This window comes from Centroberyx affinis, unplaced genomic scaffold, assembly GCF_046629955.1.
Source record: "Centroberyx affinis isolate AG114_WGS23_722 - 3 ecotype Tasmania unplaced genomic scaffold, CSIRO-AGI_Caff_v1 ptg000944l_1, whole genome shotgun sequence".
Taxonomy (NCBI): domain Eukaryota; kingdom Metazoa; phylum Chordata; class Actinopteri; order Beryciformes; family Berycidae; genus Centroberyx; species Centroberyx affinis.
The window spans coordinates 97,768-121,941 of record NW_027279518.1 but is presented as its reverse complement, the minus strand read 5'-3'; the positions used below and the strand labels follow the sequence as shown (position 1 = coordinate 121,941).

Below are 24,174 nucleotides of genomic sequence, written 5' to 3'. Positions count from 1 at the left end.
TAACCAACGTTGAAATATAAATGGATCAATTAGTCGGTAATTAAGTACAGCTATGCAGTGTTCCCCCAGTAATTAATACTAGATTTAGAGGAGATGCAGTTACTGCTGTGTGCGTGTAGTGTGTGTGGGCATACATGACTTTTCCCCACCTAGGTCAGAATAAAGGAAGCAGATCACATATTTTTAGGGCCTGGGATATAATTACAAAAATGCCTTATGCATATAACCTATGCTAAGGATTAATATTAACTTGTGTTTACTGAACACATGTAGCTGCTGTCTGACTGCTTTGTTTCTTTAACTTTCTTACCTACTGACATCAAAGTGAACAGATCAGGTATCCCAAGGTATAGCACTCAGTCAGGAGGGCTTTCTGTTTCCCACTCTATAATTGCACTGACAGGGTGTGTGTGTGTGTGCGTGTGTCTCTGTGCTGTGTGTGTGTGTGTGTGTGTGTGTTTCTGTGCTGTGTGTGTGTGTGTGTTTGTCTGTCTGAGTGTGTCTGTGTGTGTGCATGCGTGCGTGTTTGACTAAGGGTGTGTGTATTCGAGCACATAATCGCAAATTCTGTAACAACTTCCTCCCGAACACCTGTTAAATTCTAATGCTCAGGTTGTTAAGGCAGATTTGATTTTAATTTTAAATGTTTTGGTGGAAGTTACCATTGGAGATGATCAAAGTGCTGATCGCAACGGGAGCACAGGGGGGAGACGCGGCGCTCATTTAAATATGGACCAGAGCGACGGCTTTGAACACCCCTCCTGCCGAGGTTTTGGGGGGAGGGGGGAGGAGGGTGGGTGAGAGGAATAACACCCATTGTGTGTTATGCTTCCACGCTGTGCACCAAGATTGACTGTCTGTCTGTTCTCTCCTGTCTAAAGCCCAGTTAACTCTTTAGAGGCACCTTGAAAAGACTTTACGAAGGCTTAAACATGAGCAAGAATATTTGGAGTAACCAAATAGTTCTGCTTAGCTGTCAGTTAGTATGACCCATGCTCTCCCAAGGGTTGAATTTTCTTGTTTGTGTCAAATGAGTAACATCAATTCCACAACGAAACACCATTGTCTGAAATAATTTGTGTGTGTGCGTATACTACAAACAGCGAGGTATCTCCTTAAAGTCAGCAAAGAGATGGCCCCATGCCAGCATCTACTAGCTGTAGGGTCTGGCCAACCATCCAGCACCCAGATGACCCCACACACACTGAGATGCAGTTTGAACAAACTGCCAGGTTGGAGAGGTTCGTTTGCCAGGTTGGGCTGTCACCACCACAATCCAGAGGCAGGGGATATCCCCCATCGATGGCCAGAAAGACTAGCCAGAGTTGCCATTTAATCATTTGCAACTATCTCCCTAACTGGCTCATTGTATTCATAGTAGTTTAGTGTTTGTCTGGCTACTGTCAGAGCTGTGCAGTGATTAAAGACCAACATTAGGATCTATAGCAGACCTCAGGCTTTCTGGAACCTTCACCACAGTAAATGAGTGGTGAGTTGTTAATTGCGTGGGCAGTCATTCAAAGCAATGGTTATTCTCTCATCAGCATTGGAAAGGAAAAATTAGGCATGCTCATTCACTCCAGAAAAGTTGGGTCTAAATATAAGAGGAGGAAGGCCCTTTCTCTTTAAAATGTTTACTGGAACCTTTATTTTAAAATGTACAATATTTGCCATTAAATATGTGTTAAATACACATAGATATGACCTCTGATTATGTCTGTTTTTATGTATCCGTTTTTCATAATAAGGCTGTTGAAGTCCCCCATTCAGAGACTGGCAGCGTATGATAATACCTGCTTCAGAAAAGTCCTCCATACAGGTTTCATAAGCTGAAACTTGTGGAAGCACGTAAGCTACATTTTCCCCAGGTGACCAGGTTTTTTTTTTCTCTTTTTTTTTTTCTAATTTCACAGTAGCCCACGCGGCGCTTCTCCCTTAGCTTGTTGTGATGGTTTTTAACATCTGCTGCTGGCTTGCTATTAATGTTAGCCAATCAAAAAGTTGTCAGATGTATAATTAAAGTGCCAGTTACACACACACACACGCACACACACATACACCCACGTTGTTTGCGAGGTCATGTCTGGCTTAGGTGAGGTGTTTCTTTTGATCATCATCATCATTAATAGCAAACATCCAATGAAAATGATGAAACCATAATGCTACAAAGAAAACTGATTGAAGAGACTTTGGGATATACGCATGGAAATTTTCAACCAGAAGCTCAAAAAACACTCAAGGTTTTCTTGTGGAATTTGACTTACTGTAAACTCTAGCTTTTCCGCCTTCTCTTTTTTTCGCGATGTTTATTTCAATGCACAGTATAAGGACAGAGAGAATTACATTAGTAAAGCATGAGCCTGGATTGATTTGCACATTAACATCTTGTGCATCAGGATGCTCTCTTTACCTTTTCTGTTGAAGTTGATGAGAATGTGATGGAAGGCAAGTAAGTCAGATATTTTTAAATAGGTTTTCATACAGATCTTGTTTTGTTTCCCACTTGAAATGCCACTTCGTAGCTAAGCTAAGTACAACCTGCCTCTTTCATTTACTCTACATATTCCCATTCACTTCAACAATCAATCAATTCCATGTGAAAACGCCTCATTGTGAAAAGGTTTCAAATAAACACAATGGCTCCAAATTGTGCATGGATAAATAATTTTTATAACACTGTATTATTGTTGTCAACTAATAATCTTGTGCATGTTGTGTGCGTCATCAATGGATAGTGTTGTCAAGGTGTGTTTGTGTGTGTGTGTGTGTGTGTGTGTTTGGAGCTGGGCCATGTCCAGGGCCAGAGACATGCTAATGACATGGACTCCAGTGGTGTGTTTTACCAGCTCAACTGCTCTCATTAGATGAGAGCCTCTGTGTAGCACAGCTCGCCTCATTAATGAACCACAGCCATGTGCCGCTGCAGATACACGCACATATTCAAGCACATACACCCGGGTCAAACAGGCTGTGTGGGAGGACCCAGGGCTGTACACACACACACACAAACATACACGCTCACTACATCCCACTCACCCTGCTTTGTCCTTCTCTAAAGTCCCTCTCCACTGCAGCACCAGTTCACACACACACTCATACATATATGCACGCACACACACATACACACTCTGACCCAAGAGTCACCATCCTGAATACAAACTGCATCTGGGCTGGTGGGGGGCATGTACCTTCTAGCCCTCACTCCCAAAGCCTCTCCATGCACTTTTACAAATCTTGTCGCTCCACAGATGTGTGTGAATGTGATTTTGTGCATATGTGTGTAGGTCTGTGTGTCTTTGTGTATGCATGTAGGGGGGGGTGTGTGTGTGTTGTGTGTGTGTGGGGTGGGGGCCCCTCCTGATTATAGCTGCTCCATAATTAACAGTGATCAGATTTGTTTTGTGGCATAAATGGTGCATGTGTAGAACATTAGGCCTGGCAAGTCTCATTTCACATTCAGCTCAAGGGCTCGGCAGCAGACGGGTCACGAGCTTCAGGGAGCACAATCACAAGCCTCCCTCCATATGGTCCTGCCTGCCGCATCCTCACCAGCGAGGGCCACGAGCGCCAGACAAGTTCCCCCAAGAACCTAATCGTGTTCAGTAATTACCAAGCACCGGCTTTTTTTCTTTTTTTTTTCTTTTTTTTTTTTCTTAGCCTCCCCCCCATCTCTTGCTCTCTTTTTCTCACTGCACTTGCACATGCTCTCCGCTTCTCTTTCACTCTCTTGCTCTCTCTCTCCATTGCTTTCTTTCTCACTAAGCTGCTTGTGATAGCTATCTTTCTTTTTTTTTTCTCTCTTTCTCGCCTTTGCTCCTCTCTCTTTTGCTTTTCTCTCTCACTACTGTTTCCCTCTCTTTCTCTTTTTCTGTTTGCTGCTGGCTGAAAATCAGTGAGGGGACTAGAGATGGAGTGAGAGAGAGGGAGAGAGAAAAAAAGAGTCAGACACTCCCACATCAGTTAATTTGTAAATTGCTTTATGTGGCTGATGCCGAAAAACCCAGTCAGTCCTCCTGACTGCCTGGAAATTATAAATAATTGTAACAGATGCGCCAATATGGCCGGCCTCCAATAAACGAGGCCCCAGATAATTTGGCCAACCCCCTTTGACAGGCCAATTTAATAAAACATGAACAAAATCTTCCTCGCTAATAATTTATCATCCCCTCTCCTCCCCTTTGGTTAAAGTTGATTACCCTGGCAGTTAACAAGGTCACGCCCAGATGCCAGGTTTCTGATAATGCAATCAGGACTTGTTGGGAAAAAAAGGTGATGACATTCTGTGCGGTTTTCTTCACTACCTGGCCTCTCACGAAAACACAGGTGCGAAGGCCTGCAGTTGTCAAAAGGCAGTGAGTTGATGTGTCGAGTAGACATGTTGTTGATGTAGAAGCAGTTGTTTTAGTGGCAGGTGAAGCTATTCTCTGTCTTCACACTTTTTTTGAAGGGTTTAAGAGTGGAAACTATGCAATATGGTGCTACAGTTGAGGTATATACGTGTATGAGTGTTAAGATAAAGGAAAGTTTTAAGGACAGTTCCAGCATGAATTGAGTTTTCCATCCATTTAGTGTTTAATGTTTTTACATGCATGCACCATGATTGAATATATTTTTTAAATCAGTTTTGCCATACATCCCAGACTCTGTCACTCGCATTCAATATCCAAACGGCATAGAAAACAACTCCCGAGATTTAATCTAATTTGGTCAGTACAGGTAATCTAGCACTGTGAATGATAAGCCGACAGTCACGTTATGCAAAGTTGCATCAGATAGCTAATCTCAGGCTATAAACTTACATTTTCAAAGAAGATCTGTTCACTGTTTTATATACAGTACATGAACACTGCGTCACGAGACAGCAGTGGGTGTCCTACTTATGATTTATGCTTGCAAACCAGAAGAGGCAAAATACCATTTCTGGGTTTCCGCATTTTCCTCTCCAATAGCAACCAATAGCTATCATTCTCTGTGGTTATGTTAGGACCTGCCATCTGTCAATCACAACCCAGGCAAACCAATGCGCAAATCAAAGCACTTTGACAGCTTAAAATTGCCGCCCTCTTCTTTACTGGGAGTAACTTGTAATATTTAGACATTTGTTTCAAAATATTTACTAAAACAACTAAGACAAAGGAAAAATAGCAAATATCTCATAATGTGATAAAAGCACTGGAAAACGATCTACAGTGATGTAAAGCAGTAAAGGGAATGCAGGAAATGAGCAAAAACTCAATCACACTGGAATTGTTTTTTAAAGCACCCAAGCACCAACTGAGCATACTGTATAACGAAGTGCGTGTGCACACTCTTGGTTTTAATGGTCTGTGTGTGTGTACATGCTTTGTGTGTATCTTTGTTTCTGTGTGTGTTTCCAACTGAACAAATCCTGTCCCTGATGGCTCTCCCTCCCTTCTCTGCACACACTCACACCACAGTCAAGGGCCTTATGAACCAGTGGCAAAACAGGTGTCAAGTTAGTGTGTCACATTGAGGTCACATGGAGGACTCTGTTGTAACATTATGTGGTTAATACTTGCTCAATAGCATTATGGGAATTTGCTTAGCCTGCACATATTTGTTTGTGTATGTGTGTGTGTGCATGCATGCATGTGTGTATGCATCGCAGCCCTCTCCTCTATGGGCGGAGCCTCTGCTTTACCCTTGTCCCCTTCAGTTTGTTTTGGTGGTCCCTGCCGTTTGCTGAGGTGTGCGGAGGCCCAGGGGTCCCTAATGGAGCGGACTGCTAGACACTGATAAATAGATGGGCCATGATGATGCACACACCTCACTGCTGGAGCTGGTAGACAGCTGTCCCACTGCCACACTACACATCTGGTTGTTGACTTCAGCCTATGGAAATGTAATATACATCCACTATGTAATGGACATCCACTAAACAAGGATCAATGCAGGGTTTGGTTTTAGTTTTCCACATGATTTATGTCTTTTTACTAAAGGAAAACTGTTTTGATGAAGGCAGATTGAGGGTAGATAAATAAAAAAAGGTAAATTACAACAATTTACCTATTTGGTGTACCCATCTACCTTCAATCTGCCTCATCTAATTCTACTTACGTTAGTGATTTCCTGCGTTTCCCCAGAATGACCGTTGATGATTTAGATCACAGAAAATTTTTCTGCGATCAAACTCCATTGTAGCTGCACTGGAAATATCTCGACATGACATGACGTAATCTGTGTTTAGCCAGTTATCCGCAGGAATAAGAAAAATACACCACCAAACAACAGAATGGGCCCAGAAACCCTTAGCTAACTCCAGCACATTGACATTGATGTGGAAACTGAAATGTTGATTAATGTGCATTGTCCCTGTTAAATAAATAAATAAATAGAAATCATAACCGATAGCTGTTTTTTTTTTAACAGTGGATTTTTCATCTGCATCAAATCCACGCCCAAGCATTGCATTTCCAAAACAACAAGCATGCGTGTGGTTGAATGATAATCTTAACGCAGTGTAACCATGCAGGGCCGTGTGTTTATTTGTCTGTCTGTCAGTCTCTCTCTCTCTCTCTCTCTCTCTCTCTCTCACACACTCTCTCTCTCTCTCTCTCCCAACAGGCGCTGCCTGGGCAGGCGGATGCCCCAGCCTCGATGCCTAGCCCTAACTCGGACCCAGCCTCCGCCCCAGGCTCAGATCCCAGCCTGGAGCTAGAGGAGAAAGGCCTTAAACTCAGTTCCACCAGGGATCTTTCCATTAGAAGACAGCAGGTAGGTTAGCACCCATATGACATTGTACTACCACCAGTCATGTCAAAGACAGGAGGAGCAGCTCACATGCCCACACTTAGCTGAGATCAGATCATCAAAGCTTAAGAGAATGAATATGGAGGAAATGGGCTGGTGAGAGTCATGTGATTGATCAGACCCAGCCTCTGCCAGCCTTTGTCCTGAACTCCTCATCTCTCACACACACACACACACACACAGACCCACACACACACACACACACACACAGACAGAGATGCCCCTCCTGCTGTGACCGGGCCGGCGTGTGCTGCAGGTTTCACGCATGCCTTGGGCTCAGGCACTGGCTAATTTACTGCCTCACCAGTACATTATGAACAGAAAGAAGCTTTTGATCTTCTCAGTATTCCACTCATAAGTTTGGCAGGACATGTTTCTAGATGGCCTCACTCACTCTAAAGCTGGCCTGAAGACACGTTGTTTGATTTATACTGCTCTGCTTGTTATAGCTTCAAGGAAATAGCTTTGTTTCGGCAATTTATACATATAATGACATGATTTTGTGCAAAAGAAATTAATAGTATCGACATTGTTTGAAATGCTTCCCTTTCCTGGGGGCTCTGCCATCTTTGCCCCAGGACACGCACGCGCACACACAAACACAAACACACACACACACACACACACATACACACACACAAACAGCTGTCATGCACCTAGGACTAATTATCTAGAAATGTGCCAATTTTGATACCAGTGCTTGTACTTTAAAATTGGTAGTGGGACAAAAAAGGATACATTTTTGATACCTTTCTATATTGAGTAAAAACCCACCATGGGATGGAGTAAATCAATGTCTGTAACATATTGTGTATGCATTTCTATAGAAATCAAACTAGGCTAAAATGATTCTCTCAAAAAAGGTCTGTAGAAAACCTGAGATTTTCTGAGAATTCAGCATTTTGAACCTGAACATCTTTTCATACATTTTGTGGCCTTAAAATGAGTACTAATGCCAAACATATCTATTGATAGTGGCATTCAGCCCTCTAAGCGCCTGGTCGTATGAATCCCACACCCTGTTTTACAGATGACACAGAAATTCCATAAGTCAGTGTCCTTGCCCAACCTACAGGCCTGAGCCTTATCTGATGTGACACTGTAGTTATTACTGTCCCTGACAGGATACACACACACACACAGACTTACAGACACAGTGCTAGTGCTGTTCTAATGCATACCTAAACTTACAAAAGCATACAGTTCTAATGCTGGCCAGTGATCAGACAATATTTAGGTGCTTGTTGAATATGTGCTGTCATATATTCAATGTCAATATTGAACCGTTGAATAAAAAAAATAGTTGAATATTTGTTGAAATCAATAATTTGTTGTATTCAATAATTTCATTTGTAAGGCACAATTTGAAATTGAATGCAAAACCTCGAAATTGAATGTGATTATTATTGAGTTTCAATTTTTTATTTTTCCTAATTCAAATTCAGTTTCATTAATTCAGACCCAGCTTCCTGAGACACACATTTGGACAGACTTTTATTCTCTGAGTGTCAACTGGAAGTCAGCCACCTTCTCCAAGGCTGCCAACAGTCTCACTTAACCAATCATAAGCCATGTGGCACTGTGGCATGTTCCTCAGCCAATGATTGAGTCTCAGTCTCCCCACTTGGTAAAAGAGTTGCAAATCTTGTCATTTGCTTTACGTTAGTGAACATTAAATCAACTTCATAAATCAAGTTAATATTAACTGTTGTTCAAAATGTGAAAATATGGCCTAGTTAGCTGCGAGCTGTTGGCTGTTGTTGTTCATGTCATATGGGAAGAAGCGCAAGAATGGGACGACATCTCGTTGCTACAACTTGGAAGCGTTTATGTCTTTAGGTCGCTGGAACGTCCACAACCAAAATGTTTCGTTAATTAAAAATCAACCATAAATGAAATACAGCACACATTACTTCCTTTTTGTAGTACCCTTGATTGTATAACTTTGAAAATAACCAATGATTTTGATTTTTCTTATCTTGGACTGCTGACATAGGTGGGTTTGCTGCAGTGTTTACCACTTGTGTTGACACACTTGCGCAATTTGTGACGACAAGTGGGAGAAATCGCAGCCCACAAAAAGTCCTACTTGTAATTACCACTACAATGTTGACATAATAGGTCTTTACCAGTCGCCAGGTCATATTTACAATAAATCCCATATGTCATAATCGCAACATAATAGCAAATTAGATTGCTGAGCAGCTATGTGTTTGAAAAAAGTGATAATTGGAATTTATTCCAAAAAAAAATATGTGTTCCCTCACTATAGTGATTATGCATACCACATCAATGATATTCTACACTACCACTGCTAAATATCCAAATATGTAAAAAAAAACACATAGGCCTGCCAGCCTGCAATTCACTGTTAAACAATACTAGCTGTCTGCAAGGTGGCAAACTGATGTATTGAGCCTTCTATGGAGCCCAGTACTAGTAGCTAGGACACAATTTGCAACTCTTTCAACAAGTGGAGAGAATAAAACACGATCATTGGCTGAGGAGATAAGCAAGGCACAGTGCCACATGGCATGTGGTTGGCTAAATGAAGAGCGTTACCCACTGTTGGCAGCCTTGAAGGAAGCGGCTGCCTTCCATTCGACACTTAGGAAATATAAGTCCTGTGTGCCTGACTGTGTATCTCAGGAAACTGGATCTAAATGAAGAAAACTGAATTTGAATTGGAAAAACTGAATTTCAAAATATGAATATAAAAGTTAAATTCAATAATCATGTTCAATTTCAAGCCATTGCATTCAATTTCGAATTGAGCCTTACAAATTACATTTTTGAATTAACTTATTCAACAAATCGATTTTTTTAATTCAGTGGTTCAATATGAACATGACAAATTCAAATGTATGCGATTCAAATCCAATCTCTACCCTTTCCATAAACATTGCAGTGTTTTTGTCACTTTCACTCAGGCATTCTGTCAGTAAGAGCCAGCTCCATAATACTGTAGGAGCTTCACCACACCGTCTCAGGTTGTTTACCTGCAACATTTGGCTCTCAGCTTGCCGTCTCTTACATTAGTCATTTGTTTGGCAGTGTCCCTTGGTCTTTTCTTTTGAGATTTTGTGCAGCTTGAATAGAATTCTTTGAGTGATGGTGTACATTTGCGGTGTGTGTGTCTGTGTGTGTGTCTATGTGTCTTGTCCTGTGCTTGTGTGCATGTGTACAATATTCCTATTCACCCGGGAACCTGAACAAGTTGTGCTTTGAGAGCTCCAGACGCACACATGACACGCTGCTGCAATCATAAAGAGCCCCATTGATGACAGTGACCCCTCTCGCTGGGAGATGGAGGGAGAGAGAGGGTGGAGGAGAGGTGAGGGGGAGGAGGGAGGTAGTCGATGAAATGTTTCTTCTCTGCTCCAGAGCCGGTGACACCGACCCCTCAGTAAATAACAGTTTTCCTGTCTCTTGCACACACTCTCAGTTCAGAAGTGTACCTCTCTGCTCATTTCCCTCTTGCGCCCTCCTCCCCTCCATCTGTATTGCTCTCTCTCATGTTTACAGAGCCATTACAGGGTGCGATGCGCAGGTCAGGTCATGGGCAGCAGCCAGCTGTCGAGGCGAGGTAGACAGTGGGCACATCTTTCTCAGCTTTTTTATCTTTCAAGCCTGTCTGGCGAAACATTAGCAAGAATTTCACAACACAGAGCGTCACACACAAACAGAAGGCATTCATGTGTCTTCTGGACCTGTGGCAGGGCAGACGACAGACAGACGTCCATCTGGAGCGGAGACAACATCTGCAGCAGGCCTCAGTCATCTATCACTGTCCCTGGGTCATCTTCCTCTGTGCTCCTTCAAACTAACACACTGTAGTTTCTCTTCTCTTGCTCTCACAGTGGGTTCAGATCTTCATCAAATAAAATTTACCCAAAATGTAATTCACTTGCAAACTTCATATTGAGAACTCATCCTCAGTATCTGCAAGGTTAGACGTGATAGTTTCTAAGGCCTTTTAGTTGATTTGGATTCCCCTTTCGGCCTGTCTGTTTCCCCACGTATACATGGGCTAAGCCAGTTGGCCTGCCAGTCATCAGGAATATGCAGATCAATCTTCTAATTAGTTGCATAGAGTCATTAAGGCTGAGTTAGAACACATGGTGGGCACCCACGTGGGCATCATGGCAGAACGGGGCACCAGGTCACTGGACAACCGTAGCCCTAAGGCACATTCCCAAACATACACACACTTAAACACCCAGGCCACTGAGAGGGCACACTGGTAGAACTTCTTCCCTGAAACTATAAGTATCAGATTAAATTAGTCTGATTCATTTTAATTGGATTAGTTATTATGGCATCACCTACCACTAGGTAGAATTTTTTGTCACTGGAAAAATACTCAGAAATATGCATGTTGTAGTGATACAATATAAGTATAAACATATTGTGAAAAAACAAGTGATATACAGTATATGTGCACTTAATGGATAACACGGCCTGTAATGGCACTTCAAAGTCACTTTGGCGGATTTTTTCAGTTGGTTGATGCACCATCCTCTCATAAACTTCCTCACTCCACCACCTCCTCCTCCTTCTCCTGTACTCCTCATCCATTCCAGCCCAAGGACTGCCGTGCGTTTAGTCGCATTGCATATTTTAGCCTGCCATCTGGTCAGCCCTGCCTGGCACCGCAGGGGGCCTCCCATCCTCTCATATTCATATTCCGCTAGCATATTGTTCCCACTGCTTTTCTACAGCGCGGCCCCAGCACTTCTCCACTTCTTTATTTATTTCTACAGAAGAGGCTGGTTGGCAAACTGTGCACCCGCCCTAGTCGGCAGCTCTTCCAGTTGTCCTATCAAGTGTAACCTGGAGGCCCCTGGTAGAGCAATTAGAGCGGCCTCCCTGCCCACCTCTTGTAATGAAGCCCGGCACATTCCGGAATCTATAGCCCCTTTAGTCTCCCCTAATGGGACATCATTATTGTCAAAGAAACAATGTAAATGGAAATGAACATACTCATTAGCCAGTCGCAGGGAGAAACCTTTGGCGCTCTCTGCTTGCAACTCCCCCCTACAAACACACACACGCACGCACACACACACACACACGCACACACACACACACACACACACTTGAACCTCCTCCCTCCAGCTCCTCCGGACTGCTGCTCCAGCTTGCTTTATTCCTCTGGTAGCATGTTTGTTTGTGTGTGCATGTGTGTGTACCGAAGAAGAAGAGAGTGTGCGTGTTTTACTCAAGGTGAGAGGGGAATGAAATGAACATGGATAATTCCATTATTGGCATTCAGTCAGCGTTTCTGCAGATGTTAATTGTTGCATGGGTTTTTGTCTTGTCTGTGTAGTTGAAGCGTGCTCAAGTTCTCACCCCAGTGCTTCCTTGCCTACCACTCCCAGGGTGCACCTGTGCAGCGGTCCAGGTCTCTGTCCCCAGCCAGCAGAGAGGAGACAGGTCGTGGGAGGAGTGGAGGAAGAGGAGCGGAACAGAGGATTCAGGACCTTGAGGAGCTGCTCCAATTGAAGGTAACTAACTAACCTACATTAATACACATAATACACTCTCTCTTTCTATCTACCCCCCCTCCCTTTTTATTGTTTATTCTCATTGTATGCCTTTTATTTCTTACAACCAATGTCTTCGTCTCTGCCTTTATCTTCCATCCCAATTTTCTCCCTACACACCAGTGGCAATTGACTGCCAATGGCTTTGAATTACTTGAAAGTATTGGTGTGTTTGCTGGATAGGGCACATTCAATGACATAGTGGTGTCCAGCTGATAGAGTGGTCCACCAGTAAGGCCTAATGGAGCCGCTCATTGCTGTAGCCACTATCTCTCGTATGATTGCTGCTATTGGCTGCTGGGTTGTAAGAAAGTCTGCAGCATTGTAACAGTCACGGTCTCCAAAGGGTTCAATTGCACTACTGTTGCCACTGCCTCCTCAATGACCTTCTCTAACAATGTGTTATATACACACACACACATACACACACACACACACACAGGCACGTGTGCACGCACACGCACACACACACACACACACACACACACACACATATATATACAGAGTGTGCGTGGGCAGTGAAGCAGCAGGAGAGGAGCTGCTCTGGTGAAAGTGGATGCAGCAGGACTTGGGCTCTCCCCCCTAAACGAATCAGCTTCATCGCTCTTTTAACCTTCACATGCACTCTGACGTCTTTCTCCCACTGTTTCCTTCGGTCCCGTTGTTTCTTCTCTCTCTCTCACATTCAGTCCTGGCAGAAAGAGAGAACAGAGAGAGTTCATTGCCACCTCTCACCTGTGTTTATTTTCAGCTCTCAAATTTTGACTTTTTCTCTAAGTTTTTTTATTCTCCCAATGTATTTTTTTTTCTGATTTTCCCCTCATACTGTCCTCCTCACTGCCTTTCTTTTTCCTTTCCATCTTTCAGGCTGACCAGTGACAGGGTGATTATGCAGAGGTCATCTCCCTTTGCACACAATCCCAAGAACACATTAGGCGTCATTTTGTTGTCAGATCTCAAGTGTCTGAATTACATCACTGACAGACACTTAGCCTAATGCTCGACGCAGATTCAGGTGACACGCTTGACTGTCTTAGTTAATGGTGCCATTTATGTGTCTGCCAGTTGAGAGGCATTTAGCAAAGGTATGTGCAGAGAAACAGTGATTGGCAACTCACTGTGATCACATTCAATAAGGGCATTAGTGCAGAGGCATGACTTAGTGGTTACATCCTTTGCCGGGATCTGGCACTGAGCAACACGCCTACCATCAGTTGCAGTTGAAACCTCACCTCCAGCATCTTACTGTACAGTAGGCTACTTCACTCTGTCCAGTCTGTTGTTCTCCACTTGATCGTATCCAATTCTTTCCAATAGAATGCCTTTCAAATTGGGCACGCCAGCCTTTACCATTGACACGTTGACCTTAGCAGCTAACAGCAGCAGACAAACAAACAATTCTCACAATAATGGCCTTGTTTTTTCTCCCACAGACTTTCAAGTAAACAGTAGCAGTTGCTGTGTAATTATTTTTCAGCTTGAGGACGTCCACAGATGTGTATGGCGGCTGAGTAAGGGGGTGTATTGATCGGTGGGCAAGGGTCTGTGGCCTGATGACCAGAGCTGGGCTGCCCAGGGGGAGCTCTATAAGGAGCCTGGGAAACCATGATGTGGCTAATGCCTTGCCACTCGCACCGTCCAGCCCCCCTCTGCAATCAATCAGTCAGCCTCGACTCTTCTCTGTCCTCCCCCAGCCCCTAGTTCCACCAGCTAACACTACCCTGGTCTGGCCCCTTTCATTAGAGGCCTGTTTGGGGGGTTGGGAGGCTTCTTGAAGGGGCTGAGGATGTCTTGCAGATGTCCTCTGTGAATAATCCGCACTACGGAAAATCCATACTTGTCACATTGGCAGGGTGTGTGTGTGTGTGTGTGTTTGTGTGTGTGCGCATGCACGTTTGTGTCTGGTGCATGTTTGTGTGCTCTCTCTGTTCTCTTTGTCCTTGTTAATAATAACAGGGCTGAGGGCTCGCATTTCCCTCTCTGCAGGGCAGCCGTGTCATATCAGCAGTAAACAAGCTCCTTCCCTTCAGAAAGCGCTCGACAACTCTCCCCAGCCCTGGCCACTCAAGCAGAAACCTGCCCTGCACTCTTCCTTTCACTTTCCCTTTTGCTCCTCTCTCTCTTTCTTCTCTTTCTCATTTCTCTGTTCTCCCTTCCTCCCCACTCTCCTCTTTTTTCATTGGCTACTTTTCTCTCTTTCTTTACTCTCTTTCCACCTCTGTTTGTCCTGCCTGTTGAAAGTGTTTTCTCCATCTGTTAAGGTCAATGTAATGGCGAGTGGGGGGGGGTTGCTGTCAGGAAAATCTATATGTTCTCTCACTCCCCTCTTTAAAGCTGGAGCCCAATCTTGCTGTGTTTTAATAGCTGTCAACAGTGTCAACAATCTAGCAACCCCCACAATCGCAACACGTGTGTCGGTCATAGTGTCGGTAGTTACCTCAGTTGGGAGGTAACCCCACTCAGTGAGCTTTTTTTTTTAACTGGGTGTTGAAACAGGGTAAAAGGGTGTGTGTGTGTGTGTGTGAATGTGTCTGTATGTGGGTGGGTGGGTGTGGGTGTGTGTGCATGCCCACTTGCTCTCCTCTGGCCCCATTGGCTGGTCATGTAAACGTCGTCCTATAATGATGTCTCAGTTGCCCAGTCACAGTGGAAGCCCTTGTCAGGAAGAAAGGGGAAGACAGAAAAGAATTTGAACCAGCTGGCTATCTGTCAGACAAAGGTGTTCCACCTTCTGTAATGGAGAACCTTGAGGGTTGAACTTTGGCATGTTACACCATCTACAACTGTAGACCAGATAGGATATATGAAAGGGGAGAGGGGCTGTCACATCCATGAAGCATACACACTGACTCCCTTCTCAAATTAATTAATTGTGCAAAATTTGGAAAAATATCTGGTCACTGTATTTTTATGTCTTGCAGACGGAAGAGAATGAGGAGCTGAAGAGGGCTCATGATAAACGCCATGAACGCCTCTGTCTGATCCAGACCAACTACAGGACAGTCAGAGACCAGCTGAAAGAGTTGGAGGAATCGAATGGCTTGTGAGTACACAGTTTTGTAGTTTTTAAATCCACAAACTGTTTCTGGGTGTCACACAACACACAGGACCTGATTGTATCCACACAATACATTCATACAACACATAGGACCTGTAACTATGTACACAAGCCAACGCGGATAACTTCCAGTTCCATCCAACAACAGTCAGTCAGGGATGTTTGAAAGCACATAACTCTCCTTGCCTTATGTTAAAAGCCCTTCTGAAACAGTACAACCCTCTGAAACCACTCACAAATAGTCTCAGGGCCCCATTGCTCTCCACATGTTGTCTGACAAGACAGTGCTGGATCTGGGAAAGTGGGAGAAATTCCTCCCTTTGCTTTTGAAAAGCTCCACGGTTTTAAGCCGAGTCAATTTGGGGTGCTTTGTGCCAAGTGTGTGTGCACGTCTGCGTCTCCTCTCCCTGAGCGTTCATTAGGATGTGAGAGCCGGAGGCTGGAGGTGTCTGGTCCTGGGGGGGGGGGGGGGGTGCAAGGTGTTTGAGAAGGCCTGTGGAGGGAGGAGGGGAGAGGGCCATTTCCTGCTATCTTCACCAGAAACCACAGGGTTTTCACACAAAGAGGGGAATGCGCCAGCAAATGTCATTAATATGAATCTCTTGTTCTCTCCCTTGCTCCCCCTTCTTTTTCCTACTATTTCTGTCTCTCTGTTTCTTTCTTAGTTTCCTTCCCAAAAGCATTGTTGAGGACATTTTAAAATGTAACTAAAGGGTGCGTATGTCTGGTGGCCGCACGGGAGCAAAGTGTTGACCCCGTCAGCTGTTTTCTCTCCGGGTTAATTAAAGAAAACAGCGGTGCAATGTGAGCCCGTGTGAAAGTGGAGCGAGTGAGAGAGCATGCTCAGCGCTAGGCTCGACTCGGCTCATATCAGCTCAGCGCGGCTCAACAGCATGTGTCTGAGACAGTGGGAACAAAGACAGACAGAGAGATGCAGAGAGAGAAAGACTCTCTCAGAGTCAACACCATTTGTGCCGCTGTCGTACATTTTAGCACGTTATCAAAGAAGTGTTCTGCCTGGTGAAATGGCGTACTTTTTTAGAAGATTCCTATGAAAACGTGGATGTTGCAAGCCAAAAAAAGGAGAAAAAGAGTGTAGGTTGTAAATAAAGATTTAAGAAAACCCACAGTTCCATAATGTCATGTCTTGCCAAAATTTTGTCCCATATCATTCTGTTCAACGGTTGATCAGTTAGACCTAGTTAAGCTCATTCTCTGTCTTTTGAGACATCCATGTGATAAAGGGCTATATAAATAAACAAACATGAACTTGAACATAATATTATTATTGCCCCAATGCTAGAGTGCATCTGTATTTCATGACTGATTTGACATAAAATTGATGCAATAGGCAACTTTGCCCTTTTCATTCGGAGCCCTCCATGGCACCAGCCAGTCACTCAATGTTATGATCCTGGCATTCATTTGGCATTAAGCCCCATCCTTAAATAGCTGTTAAACCCACTGGGGTAATGCCAGCCTGAATGGGAGACAATAGAAAATGACTTAAACACTCCCATTAGTGCTGGGAAATCAGGGCCCTAACAAGTCAGGGGGGATAGGCGTCGAGTCTCATTGCATTTCGAGCTTGTTAGGGATTTCCCAGTAGCTTCCATGCTGTGTTGTTGCCTTTTTGGGAAGATGTGGGGGGTCGGTTTTGTTCCCCTTTTGTGTGTTGGACCGAAAGAGTAGGTTGTAATAAGACTCCCTCCTCACCTGCCACACACATGCACATGCCTGCACATGCACACCTTTCTTCCTTTTATTATAATTATTTTGAGGGGAGAGGGGGTTGTATCTAATTTAAGTAGACCTCACTTCTCTTCTTATGCCACATAAAAGCTATTAGTGTTAGCCACTAACCCCACTGTTTGGACATCCCAGTTTGCTGGTCCCCTTATATCAATCTTCATCTCTCATCAGCAGAGATGAGTTATTGAATTGAGTGACGTTAGCAGTGTGTGATAACCAGTGCCGCCCAGGATAGAACAACCAGCCAATCACTAAGCAGCCGCAGGGCCCGTTGGCTCATCAGCATGCAGCCGGTGCATAGTTGGCTGGTCCCAACGAAACCGCCCTGCCATTCACCATTACCTCCATATTTTCCCAAAATGGCATAAAAGAGAGGGGGAAAAAAGCCAACTTCTTATTTATATTAGAGGAGGGAAAAAGTTTTTTAATCAGGCTGGGATGATGGGGGTGAGTAAATAAAATTAAAGGTTATTAAAGCATCCGTACTCTGATCAAAGTTGCGCCCATAAACAGATTCCCCCTGAATCAGAGCAATTAGCCGCAGCGGCGTGGAAAAGTTCTCTCCATTTCCTCCTGCTTAATAATGGAAACTAGGATACCGTAGGGGAGAAAGCACTGAGGCCTGAAGAAGATAGCTCTCTCTTGGCTCCATGTTCAACAGCTTTTAGTCCCACTGTAAACAAATTAAAACTTATAAACCTTTACCGTGACTTAATAAAGCTTCATACACCTTTCATAAGGCATGCAGTTGATACAGTAGATAACTAGCAAATCACAGATAGAGAATTAAAACGGAGCTGTGGGTAAATTCTCATGTACATTTATGTTTCTATGCAGTGTTTAGATTCTTTAGCCTGAACTCACAGTGCTTTTGCATTCTAAGCTCGCAATGGAATAAGTAAAAGTGTATCAATCTCTGTGACTGTACAGTGAGATTATCTGTTAAGTAGCTTTGCACTCTGGGAAACTAACCCAAGGCTACAGATACATACACACGCACACACACACACTATGAAGTTCAAGGGCTCCAAATTGCTCACAGGGGCATTAGCAGTATTAAATGAAAACATTTGCCGTTCCTCGGTAGCCTCCAACTCCCAGGAACCAGGGCTTAACTAGTATTAGCGTAGCGTGGCGGCGTCTACATAGCCAATAATGACCACAGGAAAAGGAGCCCTCCGCTAGCAATGACCCTCACAATCCATTTCCACACCTCTACCTCATTGATTGAGTGAAAATGAGAAAATTTAGTGTGTGTGTGTGTGTTTGTGCGTGTCGGTGTGACAAAAACGGCATTCTCTTCTCATCTGCTACTTTTGCAATCTGCGGATTTCTAGAAGACGTTTTAGCGTGCAAATGAAAGGCTAATTGGAATTGAATGGGTTGGAGTGGTGGGTTAGGCTAAGATTGATTGATGACTTGGGGGGATGCGGTGGGGGTGGGGTGGGGTGGGGTGAGGGGCAGTAGGGAATGTGTGTGTGTGTGTGTGTGTGTGTGTGTGTTTGTGTGGAAGGGGAAGTTCAATGGTGGGGGGCAGCCACTGTGCAAAAAGTGTCATTAAGTATTCATAAGTGAGGTGTAGACATTTGAATGACCTCGTTTGTGAGTGTGTTTTTGCCATTATTTACATTTGCATGGCACACAGGGAATGCTCCATTGCCCTGCCACACGGGCAGTGCCCTGGGCTTTAACAAACATGCATACGTGTGTGTACATGATTTGCCACTGAAATGTCAAAGTCAAGGCTGCTCATTTGAATACTGCTAAAGATGGCTGAATAACAAAAACAGGGTGAGACTAAGGGGCCTCAACACCCCATGTGAATTGGCCAGAGGCAGAGAGGTAATGTACACTACTAACCATTTTCCCTTGTGTGTATATTTGCTTTCTGTGTGTGCGTGTGTGTGTGTGTATATACGTGTGAGTGTATGGCTGAGTTTGTCTCTCTGTTCAATTTCTGTGTGCTTTTGCTTGCCGGTACATTTGTGCATTTATTTGTCTGCTTGTATATTTGTGTGTGTGTGTGTGTCTGTGTGTGTGTGTGTGTGTGTGTGTGTGTCTCCAGGCCAAGCGGAAGGACGCAGCGTGCAGAGCCATGGCAGCTGAGACAGGAGAACAGTGATGCAGTGTGGAATGAGCTAGCCTACTTCAAACGCCTCACCAGGAAACTCTCCACCGAAAAGTAAGTCATCTCCACACGTAGAGAATACCATCATGAGACATTTGAGTGCATACACACACACGCACATACACGGGACTGTTGCATGTGAACTCCGTCTCTCTCTCTTTCACATGCACACACACACACACACACACTCACACTCACACACACAGATACTGACACACACTCCCACTGCCCCCTCTGCCCTCCATATCACCTCCCGACCTGTCCCCCACAGTTTGTGGGTGTAAAAATTTGAGCATGCCCTTCCCAACTTCACAGCATCCACCTACCCCTCCTCATCATTACCAGCCAGCAGGGGCCAAAGCAAGATCATTAGACTGCGTGCTCATTTGTAAAATTGGCTGCCCGAAAATTCACACATAAAAGTACAGGGAGCGAAATCACATTATCGGAATCTCTCGCTGTGTCTTTCTGAAATCTATGTATTTTTCAATGCAGTTTTTTTTTGTAAATGGCAAATTACTATACTGCTGTACTGCCATACTATACTGCTGGTATTTGCGTCATAAAGTAGGTGTCAGTAAGAGTATAGCGTGAGTGGCTGTGGTAGTGTTAAAAACCAAAAGGGTGACTGAGAGCTGGGCGGTTTTAATTACAGTGCCTCTCTTCTGCAAGTGGTGCTTTTCATTAAGACTCTCTCTTCTCTCTCTCTCTCTCTCTCTCTCTCTCTCTCTCTCTCTCTCTCTCTCTCTCTCTCTCTCTCTCTCTCTCTCTCTCTCTCTGTCTGACTCTCTTTCTGTCTCTCTCTACCTCCCTCACTCTCCCTGTCCCTCTCCATCCCTCTGTCTGACTGTCTGTCTTTCTGTCTGGCAGAGTGTAGCCACTGTCCTGTTTGATCTAGAGAAGCCCCTGTAACTGAACCACTAACACTGACCCTCTAAGATACTACACAAAGCTTGGCCTAAAGCCATAGTCTTCCCCTCTCCTCTCTCCCCCTAGCCTTCACCTCTCTTCACCTCTTCTCTCCTCTATCCTATGCCTCTACACCCTCCCCTTCCTACTCCTCTTCCCAGTTGCCTCCCCATGGCCCTCTGTGATGCTGCAGGAGACTGAGGCCAGAATTCTGGTACTTGCCCCCCCTCCCCCCCCCTCCTCCTCCTCCTCCGCTTTCCCCTCTGCTCACCCCCCTGCCCTGTCCTCCTAATCCCAGCTGAGCTCATTATGATGTAGCCCGGCTGCCTCTCTCCAAGCCTGAGCTGTCCGAGCTAATTACAGGCTAGCAGCCCTAGTGCCGCCGCTGCTGCCTGTTAAGGGATGTCCATCCGCCTGCCTGCCTGCCCGGCCAGGGCTAGAGCGGAGCAGAGCAAAGCACTGGATGGTCTGGGGGTGGGGAGTGGGGGGCAGTCAGACTACAGCGAACACACGGGGTCCTTGGAACTGACCTGCGAGGGAAACCACGAGGGATGGAGAGCGGCTGGCCCCCTTCCTAGCTGTGTAACCGGCCTGTCCTCCGGGGTTAGTGTTGATCCCCTTCATGCGCCCCCGACCACCTCCACCTCATCTCCTCCACTCCCACCCCCAGGGCCCCTCCCTGCCCAGCTGGCTGGCGCAAAGTAAACTTGGCTGGGGTCTTTAAACTCGTGCTTTAGAAAAACTCTCCTTTCCAGGGCACGCACACACACATACACACACACACACTCACTCCTTGATCTGGGCCTTTGGCCTCAGCCCTCACCATTCAGCCACCATTAGCCAGCTCAGTATGATAAACCAAGCAAATGCACACTGGCCATCTCTCTTCCACTCCTCCCTCTCCTCCCAAATACTGACTCCCTCCTTGCCTGTTGTGAGGAGGAACAGGAGTGAACAGGATAGATGGGGTTAGGACTATGCAGTATGTAATTAGGCAAGGGCAGCTTTACCAAACAGCTTTGCTTCCCAACAATGTAAATTTCTGTTGATAGCCAACAGTTAAGGCGAAAGGGGGTCCGTGTTAGTGCAACAACAAGTGCTTCAGCCTGGCTGCCAGTTACTCTTGGGGCAATCAGTTGCAGCTTGATATTCCGTTGACCGTATTATGATGATTGTGCTTGTGAAGGTTGTGCTAGATAAGTGTTAGCAATGATCTGCTAATGGCTAATTACCTCCTGGCGGCTGAAGAATTTTGGGCCCTATAAAGGCCCCTTATCAAGCTTTAAATGGCTAGTGGCAGGAGAGAGTCTCTAATTTCTCTATTTGTCTCTCATTTCCTCTCCCTCGTTGTCTTTTGTTCTCTCACTCTGTCATGAGATTTTGAACAGATGCCCCCTATCACTCCCTCCAAAAACAGCACTTGTAAACACTGTCTTGAGGCCCAAATGACCATTTCCCAGAATGAATATTGCTGGGATAACTCTCGCACAGTGGGTCCCCACAGTGTTGAGAGAAGGTTATCAAGCCCAGGCCCCCCTCCAGCCCCTATATCCCCCTCAGCGGAATAAGAGGTTGAAGAAGAAGGTGAAACAGGTCTGTTCTTCTGCTCTTTTAGTTGGTTTACAAGCTCCCCGTGGCGCATCTGAATGACTCATGAATGCAGTAGGGCACAGATTGCTTATATCTAAACTACTCAGTTTACCCTTGTACTTGGAAATCTTGGTGCCTAGTTTCTTAGCTGTGAAATGGCCAAATTAACATGTAACATTAAGTACAGCTAATGTATACTCTTAATACAAATAACCAGTTGAGCTGCATAAGGAACAAGCTACATGGAAATTAATAAAAAAAACTGTTTCCAGTTTCTCATGGGGCAGCAGGGTGGTGGAGTAAATAGGGAGACTGTCCATCACCTGGAGAACACGGGTTCAACCCCAGCATTGGCAAGCATCTGTCCTGCAGAAATGTCTTTGAGCCATCACATTATTAGATTATTTATATTGTCTATTTAACTGTCATAGTGACTTCAGAGCCATACAGTCAATAAAGGAAATAATGTGATTCAGCAGGAAAACAAAAAAAAAACAATATAAGCACCCAAATAGAGTAGAAAATAAGCAATAAAAATAGTAGATGAAACAATAAAAGCAATAAAATAAAATATTAACAATTGTTTGGGGCTACATTTGTGGGGTTATGTCAACATATGCTGCCAATAATTGCAACACGTTAGGTAGACTGTAAGAGTGTGAAGTGCAGTATGGGGAAAGATGTATTTACTCACAGTTGTTTCGTACTGTGCAGATGTTACAAACAGTCTTGATTGTTTAATATGAAATCTAACTGCACTGGAAATGAATAGGGAGAGTTGTTCAGTTAGTGTCTCTAAACGTAACTACAGCTCTGTTCCCAGTATTTAGTTGACTTGGATTTTCAGCATTTCATGCTCAGATTTGCTCAGTTACAGCATGTACAGTTGATATCTAAAGTCTACACCCCCTTTCAAATGTGCTAGTCTTTATGGCCTGATACGAATACCCGTTAACTCAGACCTACCTATAATTGTATATATATCACATATGTCCATGGCAAACTAATAAATTAAGATGAATATTAAATGGACTAGTATAACCAGGTTTAAGTTTTCCCTAGCACTTCATATACTGATGCTAGCCAACTCATTATTTCAACTTTGCTTGAGAGTATGACCCTAGGGACTCTTTCACTGCTGTCATTATTCAGTCAGTAAGAAGTCTAATGACTAAAACAGCCTCCCCTTTATGCAATCACCAAAGTGTTGCACTTTTAATCTCATCATCAACATAAAGACCCCCCCCCCCCAATACCCCCCAGTTTAGAACAGATATCACATGTACTCTGGAGGAAAATTGTTTGAATTAAGTTGATCGCAAAGGCAAATAAAGCAGTTGACATCCAGGACTGCATTCAGATTGAGATTTCCTCCTGGTTGTAGTGGATGGCTGGCAAGCAAGTGCGGGCAGGGTGGGCTAGAAATGTTGATTCGCCGTGGGATCATTTTATCTGCCTCATTATGCATCTGTCTGCGGCACTCCATGTCTGTGCTTGTTAATTGTTGTTAAAGGTCTGTTGGTAAAAGAGGCAGGGATTATTTAGGCCCCATAAACAGAATAAACACATGCAGTGCACCCTCAGACTTAAGATGCTACATTCAGACGACATCAAAGCATAAATTAGCCAGCGATTACTGGGGAAAAAAGCCTTTGAGATGATTTGCGCTGCAGCAGCAGTGAAAGCTCCTCTACTGAGAGTGACCATTATGGACGTGACCCCCCCCCCCCCCAATAAGCGACGCTGACTCTAATTAAGTCTAATAAAGTTTACCCTTATTTTCCTCATATTCCACTATTTCTTTTCGTTTCATCTTGATTTGCTACAAGGTATTAGAAGTAATGAGTGTCTTTTGCCCCCCGGACTAGGGCTTAGTTGGAGGAGGGACACATTTTTTCACACAAACACACACACGCACACACACATGCACGCAGAATGTTTTATGCTTGTTTTTAAATCAGACCACTAAAGTTCCCCCTTCATTAATTATTTGGTAAATTAATTATTGTGTAAAAAAAACTTGCTTTACACTTAGTTGGTAATTATGATGCAAGCTTCAGCGCGTCATCAAGCCATAGCTCCGGTCTCATAGAGAGGTAAAATTAGAGCATAAAGAACAGAGCTATTTCAAAGAACCAGACTCCAGCAATACAATCCCCATGTAGTGAAGATGCTGTACCTATGTGCTCTGATATTCAAATAGTCGTTCACTGTGGTAGTGCTATTTAGTTGTGCAAATGTCTTTCCCTTCCTCATATTTAATAAAGACAACATTATGATATAATTATTTCATTTCATATTAGGATGCCTTACGGCATCAACAAAAAGCCTGTTAAGCATGGAATATTTGGGGCATCCTAGGCTATTTCCACCAGTGGTTTTTACATGAAGGCCCATTTACCTCTCATATCAGTGGCCTG

The 24,174-nt window shown here is 44.3% G+C and overlaps 1 protein-coding gene across 1 annotated transcript in view; it reads left to right on the top strand.

Moving 5' to 3' along the window:
• The window catches only part of cntln (centlein, centrosomal protein), an 88,276-nt gene that overhangs the window by 21,185 nt on the left and 42,917 nt on the right, over positions 1–24,174 (top strand). The window contains exons 10-12 of the mRNA XM_071521928.1: positions 12,153–12,278; positions 15,239–15,360; positions 19,193–19,309. Of these exons, the coding sequence (XP_071378029.1) occupies positions 12,153–12,278; positions 15,239–15,360; positions 19,193–19,309 (365 nt within the window). The remainder of the gene's footprint in view (positions 1–12,152; positions 12,279–15,238; positions 15,361–19,192; positions 19,310–24,174) is intronic.